Source organism: Prunus dulcis, chromosome 8 (assembly GCF_902201215.1).
Source record: "Prunus dulcis chromosome 8, ALMONDv2, whole genome shotgun sequence".
Taxonomy (NCBI): domain Eukaryota; kingdom Viridiplantae; phylum Streptophyta; class Magnoliopsida; order Rosales; family Rosaceae; genus Prunus; species Prunus dulcis.
The window spans coordinates 17,518,641-17,537,241 of NC_047657.1; the positions used below are offsets into that span (position 1 = coordinate 17,518,641).

An 18,601-nucleotide genomic window follows, 5' to 3' on the forward strand; every position below is an offset into this window, starting at 1 on the left:
GCTACTTGCTACATTCTGGTGTGTTGTTGTGACTCTGCATCATGGCCCATGAATACCGGGCAAATTTCTACAACCCGACACGTGGCATCTTCTGCTTCTTTGGGTCTAAGTCCACCAGTTGAGCCATGCTGGGTTGGGTCACAACCAAACAGCCCAATATTACAAGTTCTATACAGTTTAGCCCAATTTCTTGGGCTCTTTGTTTTTGGATTTTTGCATGTAAAATTGTCAATGCATGGTCTTTGGTTGGTTTTGACTTTTGAGAATAATGTGTGTGTTCTCCCTTTTTTTTAAAAAAAAATAAAAAATTTATATTATATTTTTAATTTTTACAAATGATTGTTTAAACCACTTTAAATTAATCTCATTTACATGAAGGGGATCAAAATTGGGATACAAAGGAGCGGACTCACTGTTCTGACCAATATGTCTAACCCACATATGCACACTAGAAATCAACAATAAAGAGAATTCTTATGTTTAGCCACATCATTAGAGTCTCAAAATTAAGCATTGTTTTGATATGATTAGCTTAATGATTGAAATCAATCTAATTATTGTTGTATTTAATATGATTTTGGATAAATTCGATATGATCCTATGATATCAGCATCTGCCAAATCATTTACAAGCCATGCCTACTTGTTAGAGATTTATTTGATGTTTGATAGCCTAATCATCCTAGTGTGTCGTCTACGGCTCTACTTTCCACTCTCCCACGACTTTTCCATAATTTACAATAAGAAAACAAAGAGAATTGAAAATGAAACCATATCTCTATACATATTTTTCGAATTTTCCACATGTAAAATGCAGTGAAATTTTGGGAATTATATATGCAATAACGTGAAAAAATAAACACGTTTAATATATATTAATTTTGACTGAATTATAAATGTAATTCCAAAATTTCTAAAAATAAAAACAAAAACATATTATTTACGTTAAATTTAAATAAATAAATAAAAGGAGTAGATAATTACATATGTTCATGAGCACATAGACTATTCCAAGTCAGAGGCCGACAAGAGAGAGCTTCTTGGTTGGTAATAAAAGGTGATGCTGCAATCCAATCCAACTGTTGAAAATTGAATGAAAAGAACACTTTAGTTTGTTAATCATGTGACCATGAATCATGACTAGGTTTCTCTCTTACTCCGACTCTTCCTCAACTTGAGCCACTTTCCCTTGATGGCCCCAAATATTACCGCGTAACACATTGATTTCGGCGGTTGCTTTTTGGCAGATGAAATCAAGGGAGTGGTCATTTTGAACCATGGCGGCATTGGCTCGTCATAGCATTGTTAGACTCAGTCGCTTTACGCGTTGGGATTAATTTTGTATTGACTCTAATCATCGATGCATTGTGAATAATTAGAATCAGGTAAAAAATGTATGCGACTGATCGTAACATCCTTTTAGACAATCAAATACAAAATGCAAGGCGTACAACTTTTATGAACATTTAGGTGGGTTATAAAGGAGTACTAGCTAGTGTGCCACATTTCCATGTAAACATGTCACAACGCCAAAATTGAAAACTTCCATTGCCACTACCGTCCTATGGCCATCTTGTAAAATGTTGTGTAGTGGAGAAGGTGCCACGCATAGGTAGAAGTATTGGAGCACTTATTATAACCTTGATTTTGGGATACAATGGAGGCCTATAGCCGTACGGATAATGAGACCCACATTACTGTATTGTCGTATAATATTAATGCTGCTGTACACTTAATTAGCTCCTCATTATAGTGGTATTTTTCTTTCTAATTATAAAGGAGGTCGCAAATTCACTAAGAAGGGAAATATAAAAAAAGTACCCAAAGAAGAGAGGAAAAGGTTTTGTGGTTAGATTTGTCGCCCAACTTATGATCATGTAGAGCATTACTTCCTACTCAAGAGAGACACTAGTGTTCTACTATGATGAACACCATTATATATATATATATATATATATATATATATATATATATATGGTCAAACTTGCAGCTACTTATGAGAAATCCAAACAATCAACAGAACCATGATTAAAAGGTCCCAAACCAGAAAAACAAATGAAATGTTGAGGGTTTAATAAATATCTATGTATAATAATAAGGGGTTTGTAGTTCAAGCGATTAATAACATTTAACCTTGTATATAAAATTCTAATTTCGATTATTCGCTCTCTCAATATCACTTATGATATATATATATATATATATGTGTGTAAAATATGTGGTCCACAGTTACGTTAAATTTATGATCCACACACAATGGATTATGTTAAAAAGAAAAGAAAAGTGGGTAAAATATAATTAATATTAGTAGCAAAAAGATGATGACGCAAGGGATGAAGCCAACAAACAGAGGGGGCATGTTGAAGATGTTTCTACGTTGACCCGTCGGCTAAGAGACGTTGCCTTATTTATCCCGCAATATTGGACTGCACACAGACCCCCTATAGGCTATAGCTATAAATATATACACACAAATACACACAAACAAATCAGACTTCAACAATCAAACAACAACGAAACAATCCAATTCCACCAAACTTTCCCCTTTTTCTCTCTCTTTCTCCCTTTCTCTCGTCTCTGTTTATATTAATATACTTTTGCTGCTCAGTCCAAATCGTACGTAGAAGAAGAAGAAGAAGTCTAGAGCTGATAGAGAATATGGCCATAGACGAAGGAGGCCTAGCCAGACGGCTGTGGTTCAAGTTCAGAGACGACTCTGTTTTCTCTCTCTACACTCCCTTCTTCGTTGGCTTAGCCTCTGCTACTCTGCACTCTGAAACTACCTTTCGCCATTTCATCTCTCAGGACCTCCATTTTCTCAAAGCCTTCGTTCTCGCGTATGTTATAAGCATATAAATACACCCATATTGATCATTTTGATAGATACACCCAAGTTGAGTAATGGGTTTTGTTTATTTTTCTCAGATATGAATTGGCGGAAGATTGTGCAGATGATGAGGACGACAAGAATGGTTTACGCGATTTGAGAAAACGTGCCTTCGGCAGGCTTCAAATGCACGACACATTTGTCCGAGTAAGTCAATAGATTCTCGTCTCTTTCTCTCTCTGTTGACTTTCCTCCCCAGTTTTCTTGTTTGTTTACAATGTATATATGTTTGCTTGGCACAGAGCTAGTTTTCTTAGATTCTGTACGGCTGCCGAGAAAACTTGCACATAAATTAAGGGAAAATTTTGAATTGTTTTGTTATAGTTTCTTTTCCAGAAATGCAACCGTATATTAAGATTAAGACTCTGTTTTGTTTCCGTAATTAGTGGACAATTAGTCTATTCAGGCTTAGCTCATCATATCAGTTTTTATTTCTTTGCATTTTTCCTTTTAAAAACTTATCACATGGATTGCTTAATGTTGTTGTTCTGCAATAATAGCTGCATGAATCATGGGGTTCATCATTATATATAATCACCATAATCATGGTCACTAATAATACTTTTGCCTTATAATTAATCATCATTTTCATCACCAGATATTCATCAATTATAATATTTCCCATAACTGTTCACAATAATTTGAATTGTTTATTGTACTCTCTGCTACTTTTAGCTCCATTTTTGTGTTCATAATTCATGTTAGTTAGTTCTGGTTTCAGTACATGTAGTTTGAATGAAATGAACATATTATGCAGGAATGGGGTTTTGAATTCCCAAATGAGGACATTTCTAAAGACATTGCAACAACCAAATACACAGATTTCTTGCTTGCAACAGCATCAGGGAAAATTGAAGGAGAAAGATCGGTTCTGGACAAAATCGCAACCCCTTTCGAAAAGACCAAGGTTGCTGCATATACACTTGCTGCTCTGGCTCCTTGTATGAGACTCTATGCCTTCATCAGTACTGAGATCCAAGGCATTATAAATCCTGATCAAGATAGCACTCACATTTACAAAAGCTGGATAGAAAATTATTCGTCTCAAGTTTTCGAGGTCTTTCTGATTATAAATCAAAGTGTTTTTTTATACTCTTTGTTTTAAAAAGTTTTTAATGACCAAACAAGAGTATTTATTTCAGGAAATAGCCCTACAAAATGAAGACATGCTAGATAAACTTAGTGTTTCTTTGACTGGTGAGGAGCTTGAGATTATAGAGAAGCTCTATCATCAAGCTATGAAGCTTCAAGTAGATTTTATTGCTGCTCAACCAATTTCTGATCAGCAATCTGTAGTACCTTTGTCTCGGGTGCATGACTTTAGCAAACGCCATCTTACGATACTTTGTGACTTTGATTTGGCATGCACTGCTTTTGATTCTGCTGCCATATTGGCTGAGATTGCGATCATAACAGCACCAAAGGCTGATATGGATGGATCTGATCAAACCCAACTTGCTCGGATGCCATCAGCAGACTTAAGGAGCACATGGGATGTTCTTTCAACCCAATACACTGAACAATTTGAACAATGTGTAGAAAGCATTGTGGCCAGTGAGAGAGGTTTGATCAAAAATAATTATTAAGACTTGATTTTGGTTGATGCTTAGCATGAAATTAAACGTTATGTTCCTAAAATCTTGCAGTGGAAGAATTAGATTATGAACGTCTGTGTAGCGCGCTTGAACAACTCGCGGAGTTTGAGAGAAAGGCAAATGAAAGGGTGGTTCAGTCAGGAGTGTTGAAGGGTTTAAATGCGGAGGATATAAAAAGGGCTGGACAGACCCTCATTCTGCAAGATGGTTGCAGAAGCTTCTTTCAGAAGATTGTGAAAAATAAAAGTCTGAAAACTGATGTTCATGTGCTTTCATACTGCTGGTGTAATGACCTCATTGTATCAGCTTTCTCTTCAGGTATGCTATTTGGAAATGCCTTGTACACATTTTTTTTAAAGTGATATATTCAATTGATATCTAATTTCAATTGTGCAGGAGATTTGAATGTCTTGAATGTACATTCAAATGAGTTGGTTTATCAAGAATCTGTCACAACTGGTGAAATTGTAAAGAAGATGGAGTCTCCCATGGAAAAGCTTCAAGTCTTCAACGACGTCCTAATCGACCGCAGGGGCGAAGGCAATAAACACTTGACAGTTTACATTGGAGGCTCAGTGGGTGACTTGCTTTGCCTGCTTGAAGCAGATATAGGCATTGTAGTTGGTTCAAGTTCAAGCCTAAGGAGACTAGGTGATCATTTTGGTGTTTCCTTTGTCCCATTGTTCTCTGGCTTGGTGAAGAGGCAGAGAGAACTTGCTGATCAAGATTGTGCCTCTAATTGGTGGAAACCATTGTCTGGTGTTCTTTATACGGTGTCTAGTTGGGCTGAAATACAGGCATTCATTTTGGGTACATAAAAGCCACCTCTCTCTCTCTCTCTCTCTCTCTCTCTCTCTCTCTCTCTCTCTCTCTTATCTTTTCTCAAAGAGAAACAACATAGTATTAGTAGTAGGCTATACATATAGAAAGTTGGTGGCTGTATTTTCAATTGAGTGCCGCAGGCCAGCCCCTCTTTTTCTTTTAGGGACTGCCCCAGAAAAAAAAAAAAAAGGCTATCCCTTTATTTACCTACTTATTTGTGTTCAACTTCAGCTTTCTTTAGATTATTATATCCTGCAGGTTCAAGCAAGTTGGTGTTGAGAAAGATTTCAATGGCAACTTTCTGGCAGGAGAGACAAAGAGAAGAAGATGTAATATAAATTTGTTTGTCTGTGAAATTTGTACATCAAACACATATTATTCTTTTTTTTTTACACCTTCCATTTGCTTCTGATGATATATTGGACTGGAGAAGCAATTTTGGAAGTATATATGATATAAACTTGGCTACTGTTTGCCACATGGCATATATAGGTGTTGAATAAAAAATTTCAGATTGGGTAATGGATTGCCAAAGGAGCTTGTCATGGGTTTTAATTGGGCTTAACCAATAGAAGTTGTTTGAACCAAAAAAATAAAATAAAATAACCAATTGAAGTTTCTAATAATTAGCTAAGTTAGCCATTAGTCTTTATTTTTTGCCAACTAATTTGGCATTAGGCTGGGTAACCTCAAAGTACTGGAAACCAATTTGTAAGGTGGGTGCTGCTTCACATCATGAGTTTCTAAGAAAGGTGGATGGTGGTCATTATCGTAAGTTCATAACCCATTTAACTTTATCCATTCAATGTTTGAGAGTCGTTTTATAGTGATGGACTTATAAGACCCTTAAATAAGGTCTTAGTTTTTAACCGTTGAATCAAACTTACCAATGTAATCCAACTGCTAACCAATTTGACTTACCAATGTAATCCAACTGCTAACCAATTTGATCAAATGGTTATTATAGAATTCTACCAACATTTGATGCAAAGTGATAGGCTGCCCTTGAAGCCCCACTAACTTGGATCTTTTCCCCTTTTTCTAGTTGTCCATAAGTTATTCAAATGTCCTATAAGATAAGCTGTATCTATTTTCTGTCATTGCTGTTTCAGACACACAAAGTGGGAAACCAGAGGCTCATAGTAGTAAAATTTTCCTCATCTGTCAACAAATTTTAATTAGCCCAACAAATAGGAAGAGTTCAACGTATGGAAGCTTCCGTCACGACTGATGACCCAAAAGTCAGAAGAAACCAAACTAGTTGGAAGCAATCAAAACTAGTATATTTCATCCAAAGAAACTGTGAATAATTTTGTGAAACCAATTTTGTACGATGAGAGAAATACTAACCGAATTTACTCAAAAAAGAGTTTCTACATGTATTTGTTTGCTGATACCTCATGTTCATTGTGCGAAGGTGACAACGAATCCATGTATAAGCTCTTTTTTGAACAAGTCTTGTTAGCATTTCTCGTATTCGAAATGAGTGATATCCTATCAAGTAATTTTTTTTGGCTCAATAACAGTAATATTATAGCTAGTTAAAGTCATATGATGACTTGCAGGGATTAAAAAAAAGACGGCAAGAAAGAAAGAAAGAAAGAAAACATGACACGGAATTTAACAAGAATGGTCAATAGCGCATAAGTATGCACTAAGAAAAAAGGACCACAGTTTGCCTCAAGTAGAGACTATACAATTTGTTGAATGTATATATAGGCTGCAGGGTTATGCTAAAAGAAGAAAATGCAGAAAGGTCATCTGGTGCATATGGTTGCGTGAATTTGCCCTAAGGGGAATGGAGAAGTTACAAGGAGGTTTTGGTGGTGATGGGAAAGAAGAAGAAGGGTATGATGCGGTGGTTGTGGGGTCCGGCTACGGTGGTTCTGTGGTTGCTTGTAGGTTGTGCATGGCAGCTGCAGGCATAAGGGTTTGTCTACTTGAGAAAGGCCGCAGATGGGAATCTAAAGATTTCCCAACTGACAGCTTCAAGTTGTTGTCATCTTTGAGGATGGAGAGCCGGAACCTAGGCCTTAGTTTTGGATCCAAGGATGCGCTAATCCAGGTCTGTACACGTGTTTCCTTAAATATTTCAGGTTTCCATTTTCCACAACTACTGTTTTATTCTCAATAGCATGTGGTATCCTCGGGTTTAGAAGGTAATTCGGTTCTCTTGACGAGTGATGAGAGAGATAGATACATAGTTGTATATAAAAAAAATAAATAAGTAGAAACTGTAAGGAGTATGTGCATATAAAATCAATTTTCTTTTTTCAACGAGGATGGGCGAAATCCGGTCATTAGAAAATTAATCTTAATAAAAGAAACAAAGTAGAAACATATCATTTTGTGATTTATTACGGGGATCAACAAATGAAGTTGAAAATCAATAGCCTGAACAAAACATGTCGTATGTGTAGGTATACGAGCAAAATGATTCTGTAGCAGTAGTGGGTTGTGGGCTTGGTGGAGGCTCACTGGTGAACGCAGGAGTTATGATGCCAACGCCAGTTCGGGCCAGACGACATCCAAAATGGCCAAACGACTGGGAGAAGAACTGGGATCACTGTGAGGCTTCTGCTGCAGCCATGCTCAAAATACAAAGTATTCCTGTGAAGTTTTCTGTTGGGCAGGCCTTGGAAGATATCGCCATAAAAGAAGAGGTTGGAGAAACTTCTGAGACTTCTGTGAAGCTGACTGTGAATTTTGACTTTGAAGATCAACGTCCAGGAAGCACTGAAACTTCGAAACTTCAAGAGATGGGGAGCTGCTTGGCCTGTGGAAATTGTGTTTCTGGATGTCCTTATAATGCCAAAGCTTCTAACGACAAAACTTATCTACATTCAGCAATCCAGGCATGTCTTCTCTATAATCATCCCCTTATATGATATTTAATTTTTTTTTTTGGTTGGTACAATAAAAATATATTTAGGCTCATAAATCAGCTAACTAGGATTTTTAGGCCTAATCCGGCCATGATGGCTACAAGTTCTAATAAAGCCGGTATTTGCCTAATTTTCAAGCCGGGTCAGGCCGGCTCGTCTCAGTGTCAGTGATAACCACTAAAACCAAGAGAGGTTGTCAAGAGAGGTTTATATCTTACCATATAAGTTAACCACTAAAACCAATACAAATGTTAACTTCTTGTGAAGCAGGCTGGATGCATTGTTAAAACTCAATGCCAAGTGCAATATGTGATTAGAAACACGTACGACAATGAGGGCAAAAGTGGCAGTAGAAAGAGAAGATGGCGTGTTTATTTGAATGAGATTGATTACGTGACCTCCGATTTTGTAATCCTATCAGGTAGGAGACAACAAAAGTACTACGTATACCTTGTGGACATTTTGGTCTCCATGGAAGATTTTAACAAGTTAATTTATAGATGTGTTTTTTTAAGGGGGAGTTTTTGGCACGACTGAGATCCTGTTTCAGTCACAAATGAGAGGGCTGAGAGTTTCAGAAGCTCTTGGCTCAGGGTTCAGCTGCAATGGAAATAATGTTGCTTATCTCACGGGAAGCTCGACGCCATTGAATGGTTATGGACTAGATAAGAAGGAGCTCTTTAAGATTCCATTTCAAGCAAGGCCAGGACCCTCCATCTCAACATCTTACACTTCATCAATGGGTTTTACAATCCAGGTTTGGGGACTTCTTAGTTTATACTTTATTTATTGTCTTTTGGTTGCTAGTATTAATATTTTAGCGACGCGCGCACTACAAGAAAACAATGTTAATAATCACTTACATCCGTCACACATGATGAGAAATCATAACTATTAGCTATTATTATTAGGTCCTAATAGTGCTTTTAGTCACCTCATCCTGTGCGACATGTTGGTTATTAATTACGTTTCTTGCGCCAAGTAGTGGTTATTAATTATATTTTCTTGTGTGTCGTGAAAAATCTAAGAAGTCGATATTTGGTTAATTTCTCCTTATGATCAACATGCAGAATGCTATACTTCCAACAGCTTATCCGCACCTTCTATTCAAAGGAATTTTAACCTATGGATGGCCTGGTGGATATTGGTTTTTTCATGGGATTTTAGACAAGATAAAACTTGCAATGGGTTTAAAAGCAACTCAAGCAGTGGCTCTTCTTGCATTGGGACATGATGAGAGTGATGGCAAGATCATGTTAGAGAAGGGCACCAACAAAATCAGCTTTATCCCACCTCGTGATCCACTTCTCCCACGAAAAATCAAAGTCTTTCAAAAGCTCACTCAGAAACTAGGAGGAGTTCTCTTCATGTCAAAATACCGGAGCACAGCAGTCCATCTTTTAGGTGGGTGCAATGCATCATCATCAGGTCCTTCACATGGTGTTTGCAACCCCAAGGGGCAGATTTTCGACCCTCAGGCCACGGTGCATCCAGGCCTCTACGTGTGTGATGCTTCTTTGATCCCATGCTCCATTGGCATCAACCCATCTTTTACTATTGCCACTGCAGCTGAGCATATAAGTAGGCACCTTGTGCAGGATGTTTTGGAGTACAAGATCAGGAGAGAAGGTACTAATTATCTTGGAGGTGTTCAAGATCCAGATTCCTTCATTGAGAAGACTAAGACTATAGATAATGGCCGGAGATCGGTTGTCACGTTTAAAGAAACCATGAGAGGTCACGTTGGGGGCATGCCATGCACAGCTTATCTCAAAATGAAAATGAACCCTCATGGTGAGGACCAGAAGGACTCTGATATTGAATGGAACTTGGGTACTAATATTCATGGGAAATCTCATCCCCTTCTAAGAGGGAAAGTTGGAGGGCATGTAGAATTTAGAGGCTTTGAGAAGGATAATTTACATATCATAGACGGGGATGTAAATTTGTGTGAAGTAGATTCCAGAGCTCCGTACACACACTATATGCGTTATCATATTCATCTTGTGGCGTCTACCGGTTCAAGGTATATACAAAGAGTAAAATTCTCTTGTTAGACTTATTTTGCTAGAATGCGAGTTTGAACCATACATTTTGACACCAAAAAAAATTCAACCTGATCGTATATGTTAACTCTGGTATGCAGATATATTCTAGAGGGGAGAAAGATAATGAATCCTTTTCTCCTTGCATCATATGCATGGAGGGAAGCTACCACACTGCATGTGACATTTGAAAAAGTTGCCGACAAAAGCTCAAAGAATGATGATCATGACAAGGTAATATTAAAAGGGGAGCTTAGTATTTCCATGATGGAGCTTCTTAAGAGCCTCGTGAGCTTTGAAGGAAACAAGAAAGGAAAATTCTTAAGCCTCCTCTCAGGGACTCTCTTCAGAACCTATTTCTTGCAGATGCCTCGAGGTAGCCAAGAGCACTTTAATCTGTCAGATTGTGAGCATAAATATTCTTATCCAAGCAGCACTCTTCACGATATAAAAACAGGTATGTGTACGTCGCAAAAATTTGAGTTCAATCGAAATGATTTAGAAGCCCGAAAACTCAAATCTATGTATGCATGCAGAGGATGGAGTGGTTATCAGTTGCAGGCAATGGAAGTGCCAGCAAAATTTGTCAAAACTTAGAGGATCAGATGAACAACGTAACCCGGTTCTCCTTGTTAATGGATATGCTGTTGAGAGTTACTGGCTGCCAACAGAGCCAAATGACTTGGTCAGAACTTTGATTGAAGAAGGGCATGAAACATGGCTGTTACAGTCAAGGCTGCATGTTCTGAATCCTTCGAACACTTTTACCCTTGAAGATGTTGGAAGATTTGATATCCCTGCTGGTAATTAAAAGAGCATAGATCAATCATATACATTTATATTTCTTGAGCATTTAATTTATAATTGCTTCCACTTTTCTGAATCAATAATTTGCAGCCATTAATAAGATGCTTGAATTGCTTGGACCAAACGTAAAGGTGCATGTAGTTGCACACTGTGTTGGAGGCTTAGCCATACACATAGCTCTCATGGGAGGTCATGTCTCTGCTAGCCATATAGCTTCTCTGTCTTGCACCAACTCTTCCATGTTCTTCAAGCTTAATGCTTTGTCCACTGTCAAAATGCGGCTTCCTCTGCTCCCAGTGAGCCTCTCTCTCTCTCTCTCGCTCAAAGTTCAGGTGTTAGATTTGGTAATGTACTTAACAAGGATGATTATCTAATTCTTTATAATTTATATAAATGTATGTATATGCAGATATCAATGTTGATACTTGGAAATAACAAGACACTTCCTCTTGTGGAAACATCAACATCACCACCAGTGAGCTTACGGCATAGGCTCCTGAAACTGATAGCCCTCCTGATACCGCGGTACGAGAGATGCAGCTGCAGTGAATGTAAGGTTGTCTCCGGCATATTTGGGAACGCATTCTGGCACGAAAACATAAGTCCAACAGTGCACCAGTGGTTGAACAAGGAAAGCTCAACAAGGCTTCCAATGGCAGCATTTCCTCACCTCAGAAAGATATGCAACTCCGGTTTTATAGTGGACAGCAATGGCAGCAACTCCTATTTGATCCATCCACAAAGAATGGCTCTCCCAACACTCTATATATCTGGCGGGCGGCCTCTCCTTGTGACACCTCAGACTTCTTTTCTTGCTCATAAATACATGAAGCTGCACCAGCCAGGGTTTAGGCATGAGAGGGTTGTTGTGGAGGGTTTTGGGCATTCGGATTTGTTGATTGGAGAAGAGTCTTGCGAGAAGGTGTTTCCTCACATTTTGTCTCATATAAGATTGGCTGATGGTGATGAGCAGCAAGGAAGAAATGTTCATATCAATGTTGCTGAGGGGAAGAAAGTCTTCTCTGATTCAGAAGCTGATCAATATCAATATGAAGAAGGATTTGGAATTACTTGGTTCTCTCCTTTTGTTGTTCTTCTGCTGGCTTTTTTGTTGGTTTCTCTGTTAGCTCGATTGTTTTTATATATATATATTTTTTAATGGAAAAGAAATCTTTATAAAAAGAAGAAAAGAAAATTAAAGTATATATGTTGGGGATTTAATTTTAGAGTTTTTTTTTTTTTTTTAAATAATTTAAATTTATTTATTTTAATAACAAAATGAAACACTGATTCAATACTGAAGTTCTTTGGTCAAATTTTGTCTTGATTTTTTATTTATTTTTTACATGAGAAGGAAGAGGCCCAAAAGGGAGTCTTGGGCCAAAAAAATTGCAATTGGGGCTTGTTGTTATGGGTTTTAATTTGGCTTAAACAATTAGACTTTGAAGTTTTTATTTAGCATTAGTGTGATATAAAAAAATATATATATCAAAAAAGAAACTTTTGCATCTAACTTTTCTTGATGAGGGTTTTGCTCTCACATGTTCAAAAAGTAACATTGTATGTATTGCATAAGCCACCTGCTCAACTCAAGAATCAAAACAATATTTTCACTTATAAGGTCATGAAACCCAAAATAATGATGAGACAATAATAAAACACAAATAGTTCAAAACCTGTTCAAGAGTCGATCAAAACCACACAAAAATGGCACATAGGGTTTGAATTATTGTCATGCACTAGGGTTTCAATTAAAATTAGTGAAACCAAATGTGGGTCCCAAAACATCATGGACCCCCAGCTCATGCATGTGGGACACGTGCAGCCACAAGCATTGTGATCCCTTCTTTTTTTTTTTTTTTTAAAAGTCTCCCTTTACAATCATGAAAGTTTTGGTTTTTGGTGTGCCTTGGCATAAACCCATGTGAAAGCATACAACCATCCATACATTCTTCCCATGGGTTCTTCAGATGAGAAGGTAAGATTAAGATCACAAACAAAACAAAAATCAATCAACCCATTAATCTCTTAAGACACCCAAAAAAAACCTCTCTCTCTCTCTCTCTCTCTCTCTCTCTCTCTCTCTCTCTCTCTCCAATAATAGGGTGGAGGTTCTTCTTCCCAAGGAAGCTGCTGTTTTCACATGGGTTTCCCATCTGTTTTTAGAGCAGAAATAGTAGTATTTGTTGAATTAAAAAAAGTGCCACTATATGACATTACCACTATTTTTAAATGTACTGCTCTACATGTGTCCATGTGAAAATTGGCAGTATAATAACAAAGAAGGAAAAAAAGAAAAAGGGGAAAAAAAATAAAAGAATTTAATCTGAGAGAAGTGGCAGTAGGTGGGGCTTAGCTCAGACCACCATTGACGCACATCACTTTCTTCCATTTCCTCCTGTTTGCTCCTCGCTTTTTCCACTCTTTTTTCCTTTATAATTCACTTGGGGCACTCCCCATTGGGTGTGTTTTATAGAATTTTTGTTTAGATGTGTAAATTTTTATTTTTATACAAACGATATTAAAGTAGAGAGAATCGAACTTAGAACCTCGAGTGTAAGTATAAATACTCGTAACCACTTGAGTTACAAGTGTTCCTAGAGAATGTAAAACTACCAATCTTTCAAAGTGGGGTGCAGTGCACTAAGTAATAGGAAGGTGCCCTGCATATTAACATTGAGGTATGGGTATGGCCCATATCAATTTGTAATATATTTAAACAGAGCAGAGTTTTTGGCTTTGTTTAAATGTTTGGTTCACCCTGTAACATGGCAAGATTCTCTCGTATCAATCATGAGGAATAAATGACATGTTCATTTTGAGTTATTGAGTTCTAATTAACCATATAATTCGATCATGGGTATGAACTGGCCTTGCTTTTTTTATTCTTTTTGAGACATTAAAAAGTGGGAAAACGAAGGTTCATAAACTGTGTAAATTTTTTTTAATAGCAAACTAGTGAGAATTATCATTTGGGTTTGATGTTAGCAAATACACACGCTTGATATTTTTCTTTTTAATCATGCAATGATGGATCCACTTTAGGCACAATATTTTCTGAATCTTTGTCATACTTAGAATCGAAGTTACCCTATTGTACAAGCTGAAGCAGGAAAAGCTTGAGATAAAACCAAATCATTCATGCATGTAACTTTTGGAGTTGGTTCCAACACATCCTTTGTGTAAGGCTTAAGATAAAGTGGCTTTTAAGAAAAATCTGTCCCAAACTTCCATGTCCCAGGTATAACTGTTTTAAGGCTTATTTATAACAATGCCCTTTAAAATTACGGTTAAAGTTTACTTTGATTTTTGAATCTACTGTAAATAAGCCTTGTTTTAATTATTGCTCTTGAACATAAAGATAGTATGTGTGTAGCATTTCAACTTCCCAAATGCATAAATCAACTTATGGGAATGAAAGAAAAATTTGCATAAGTGGGTTAGGTTAGTTGACCAAGAGTAATGAGTCCGTCCTCTTATACTTTACTTTGAATCCCTTTTTTCATAGATTAGATTAACTTAAAAGTACATTATCGTTTGCATCACATTGGTTTTCCAATTTGAGTTCTAGAAATTAAAAAGGTATGATCCAATTCTTATTGGGATCAAAACTTCCCCCAATCCCAATACTGGATAAACCCTTTTACTGTTTCATCCTATTAGTTTTAATTTATAAGAAATAATTAGATAAGACAAAGAATTACGGGAAAAAATCAAACAATTTTCATTATGGGATTATGATAACTCACTCAAGTTGACCAAATATGATAACAGATAAATAACAGAAAGAAGAAAGAACACTTAGACTGCATGAGAGAGAGAGAGAGAGAGAGAGAGAGAGGTATGACCACATTCTCCATCCCATGTTTGGTGTCGGAGAAACTTCCAATAAGTCCAAAGCTTTCCCCGTCATTACTTGCAGTTAACAGCTATTGCAGTGCCCAAGATCTCACGAGCCCTTTAAAAAAACTATTATTAGAAACTAATCAATCAACCAATTCAATTATTGTTTATTTATAAACCAACACATATACATTAGCCAATCTTCTTTCCACTACACTCTCTCACCTTCTCTGTATCAGTTTCAGAGAGTGAAAATGGTGGAAAGTCAGAGAGATTAAGCCAACTAACAAAACCCAAGCAGCATTGCAAGATGCATTTGAAAACCCAGTTCTTGATTTTCTTCTTTTTGTGTTGTTTCATTGGTTGTTCTTCATTTGGTTTTGCTGCTGTGGCTAATGATGAAGTGTCTGCTTTGCTTTCAATAAAAGCTGGTCTGATTGATCCACTAAACAGCCTCAAAGATTGGAAGTTGCCAGAAAATGTGGCTAAGTATGAAGCAGCTCACTGTAATTGGACTGGTGTGTGGTGCAACTCTGAGAGGCATGTTGAGAGGCTTGATCTCTCTCACATGAATCTCAGTGGCCCTGTATCAGATGACATCCAATGGCTCAAAGGTCTCACTTCTCTCAACTTGTGCTGCAGTGCGTTTTCTTCATCTTTGCCAAAATCCATGGCAAATCTCACAGCATTGAAGAGCCTTGATGTCAGTCAGAATTCACTTGTTGGTGACTTTCCATGGGGGCTTGGGAAAGCAGGTGGATTGAAAACATTGAATGCTTCAAGCAACAACTTCTCTGGTTTTCTTCCTGAGGATCTTGGCAATGCCACTCTGCTTGAGACTCTGGATCTTAGAGGGAGCTTCTTCCAAGGCTCAATTCCAAAGTCCTTCAAGAACTTGCAGAAGCTCAAGTTTCTTGGGCTTTCTGGGAATAACCTCACTGGTCAAATCCCATCAGAGCTTGGCCAGCTTTCCTCCTTGGAAAGCATAATTCTTGGGTACAATGAATTTGAAGGTGGAATTCCAATGGAGTTTGGGAATCTCACCAACCTCAAGTATCTTGATTTGGCAGTTGGCAATCTTAGTGGTGAGATTCCAGCTGACTTAGGCAGGCTTAATCTACTGGAGACTGTGTTCTTGTATAAGAACAATTTTGAAGGTAAAATCCCACCAGAAATGGTAACCATTACTTCATTGAAATTGCTGGATCTCTCTGATAACATGTTATCAGGGGAACTTCCAGCTGAGATAGGTGAGCTGAAGAATTTGCAGCTTCTGAATGTAATGTGTAATCAGTTGTCAGGCTTAGTCCCTTTGGGACTTGCAAGTTTGATTCAGTTAAGTGTTCTTGAGCTATGGAACAATTCATTCTCAGGTCATTTACCAAGTGATCTTGGTAAAAATTCCCCATTGCAGTGGTTGGACATCTCATCCAACTCATTCTCTGGTGAGATTCCATCAACATTGTGCAATAAGGGCAATCTTACCAAGCTCATCCTCTTCAACAATGCCTTCACAGGTCCAATTCCGGTGAGCTTATCGACATGCCTTTCACTTGTCCGTGTTCGAATGCAGAACAATCTTCTTTCTGGGACAATCCCAATCGGTCTTGGCAAGCTCGGGAAGCTTCAGAGGTTAGAATTAGCAAATAACAATCTCACTGGTGTAATCCCAGATGACATTTCTTCTTCTACCTCACTTTCGTTCATTGATATCTCTAGAAATCACCTCCATTCTTCTCTTCCTTCTACCATTCTTTCTGCTCCAAGTTTGCAAACCTTGATGGCCTCAAATAATGACTTAGTAGGAGAGATCCCAGACCAATTCCAGGACTGTCCTTCACTTTCAGTGCTTGATCTCTCATCAAACCATTTCTCAGGAACCATTCCAGCAAGCATTGCTTCATGTGAGAAATTGGTAAGCTTGAACCTTAGGAACAACCAATTGACTGGAGATATCCCAAAATCAATCTCCATGATGCCCACATTGTCCATTCTTGATCTATCCAATAACTCTCTCACTGGTGGAATACCAGAAAACTTTGGAATCTCTCCAGCCTTGGAAACTCTCAATGTCTCATACAACAAGCTAGAAGGTCCTGTCCCAGCAAATGGTGTGCTTAGAACAATAAACCCAAGTGACCTTGTGGGCAATGCTGGTCTCTGTGGTGGTGTCCTCCCTCCGTGTATGCGAAATCCAGCATTTACATCAAGGCATAGGAGCTTGCACACAAGGAACATTGTTGCAGGATGGGTTATTGGGATTTTATCGGTTTTAGCAGCTGGAATTGCACTTTTTGGTGCTCGATCTCTGTACAAAAGGTGGTATTCGAATGGAAGTTGCTTCGAAGATAGTTTTGAAGTTGGCAAGGGAGAGTGGCCATGGAGATTGATGGCATTCCAGAGGCTTGGTTTCACAAGTGGTGACATTCTGGCTTGTGTGAAGGAGTCAAATGTGATTGGAATGGGAGCTACTGGGATTGTCTATAAGGCGGAGATATCAAGATCAAACACAGTTGTGGCAGTTAAAAAGTTATGGAGACCGGCAACAGACGTTGAAACTGGAAGCAGTGATGATCTAGTTGGGGAAGTGAATGTCTTGGGGAGGCTAAGGCATCGAAACATTGTTCGATTATTAGGATTTCTGAACAATGATACCAATTTGATGATTATATATGAGTTTATGCACAATGGCAGCCTAGGAGAAACCCTGCATGGCAAGCAAGCAGGGAGGTTACTTGTAGATTGGGTTTCAAGGTACAACATCGCAGTTGGTGTCGCTCAAGGTCTCGCTTATCTCCACCATGATTGTCACCCACCAGTCATACATAGAGACATCAAGTCCAACAACATACTACTTGATGCAAACCTTGATGCAAGGATTGCTGATTTCGGGTTGGCAAGGATGATGGTTCGGAAAAATGAGACAGTTTCCATGGTGGCTGGATCGTATGGCTACATAGCCCCTGGTGAGTTTCTACCTTCTAGTTTCACATCTTAATCTTGTACACATTTCGGTAAGTTTCTTGTCACTAACAAGTTTGTGACTTTGTGTTTACTTGATCAGAATATGGATACACATTGAAGATTGATGAAAAGATTGATATCTACAGCTATGGTGTGGTTCTATTGGAGCTTCTCACCGGAAAGAGGCCATTAGACCCTGAGTTCGGAGAATCGGTAGACGTTGTGGAATGGATTCGGAGGAAGATTAGGGATAACAAGAGTTTAGAAGAAGCATTGGACCCCAGTGTAGGAAATTGCTTGCATGTTCAAGAAGAGATGCTCCTAGTCCTTAGAATAGCATTGCTTTGCACTGCCAAGCTTCCCAAGGACAGGCCCTCAATGAGGGATGTCATAACCATGCTTGGAGAGGCAAAGCCTCGGAGGAAAAGCATTAGCAACAAGAATGAAGCTTATGCAACCAACAAAGACCAGCCCGTGTTTAGCACCTCACCTGTAAATGGCCTTCTCTAGGGACAGTAATTTTGAGTTTCCCTATTTGGCTGTTATTATTTTGATTTTTCATGCTGTATGTAAGATTAAGATTGCGTTTTGTTAATGTTTGTAATCAATAGTTCATATATCTGATTATTAGAATAACATCTCAAGTACAAAATAAGTCAGCTTAATTTTTTCCAATCTTATTGACATTTTATTCTTACAAAACGTTCTGCATCTGTTCGCTTTCTTTTTGGGTCTGGTTGGTCTGTATCAGAAG

General features: G+C 38.0%; 3 protein-coding genes across 3 annotated transcripts; all 3 read left to right on the forward strand.

Annotated features, from left to right (window-relative positions):
* Positions 1–2,478: 2,478 nt before the first annotated feature.
* On the forward strand, positions 2,479–5,837 carry LOC117638760 (bifunctional TH2 protein, mitochondrial-like). The gene is made up of 7 exons (XM_034373867.1): positions 2,479–2,836; positions 2,925–3,033; positions 3,644–3,943; positions 4,029–4,449; positions 4,533–4,799; positions 4,878–5,291; positions 5,562–5,837. Exons 1-7 carry the CDS (start codon positions 2,658–2,660, stop codon positions 5,639–5,641), a joined length of 1,770 nt encoding a protein of 589 aa, XP_034229758.1. The 5' UTR covers positions 2,479–2,657; the 3' UTR covers positions 5,642–5,837.
* Positions 5,838–7,003: 1,166 nt separating this feature from the next.
* On the forward strand, positions 7,004–12,178 carry LOC117638642 (the record flags this gene model as incomplete). The annotated part of the gene is made up of 9 exons (XM_034373736.1): positions 7,004–7,368; positions 7,724–8,158; positions 8,459–8,609; positions 8,704–8,945; positions 9,259–10,214; positions 10,335–10,690; positions 10,770–11,036; positions 11,131–11,336; positions 11,450–12,178. Coding segments are annotated over exons 1-9 (3,609 nt in total), but the record flags the coding sequence as incomplete, so codon positions are not given.
* Positions 12,179–15,107: 2,929 nt separating this feature from the next.
* Positions 15,108–18,526, forward strand: LOC117636425 (MDIS1-interacting receptor like kinase 1). The gene is made up of 2 exons (XM_034370910.1): positions 15,108–17,849; positions 17,948–18,526. The coding sequence occupies exons 1-2, from the start codon at positions 15,194–15,196 to the stop codon at positions 18,355–18,357; spliced, it is 3,066 nt and encodes a 1,021-aa protein (XP_034226801.1). The 5' UTR covers positions 15,108–15,193; the 3' UTR covers positions 18,358–18,526.
* Positions 18,527–18,601: the final 75 nt, after the last annotated feature.

Coding starts and splice junctions, on each gene's coding strand:
- LOC117638760 (XM_034373867.1), top strand. CDS start 2,658: ATGGCCATAGACGAAGGAGGCCTAGCCAGACGGCTGTGGTTCAAGTTC. Junction 3,944..4,028: donor ATTCGTCTCAAGTTTTCGAG/GTCTTTCTGATT, acceptor TATTTATTTCAG/GAAATAGCCCTACAAAATGA. Junction 5,292..5,561: donor AATACAGGCATTCATTTTGG/GTACATAAAAGC, acceptor TATATCCTGCAG/GTTCAAGCAAGTTGGTGTTG.
- LOC117636425 (XM_034370910.1), top strand. CDS start 15,194: ATGCATTTGAAAACCCAGTTCTTGATTTTCTTCTTTTTGTGTTGTTTC. Junction 17,850..17,947: donor GTATGGCTACATAGCCCCTG/GTGAGTTTCTAC, acceptor TTACTTGATCAG/AATATGGATACACATTGAAG.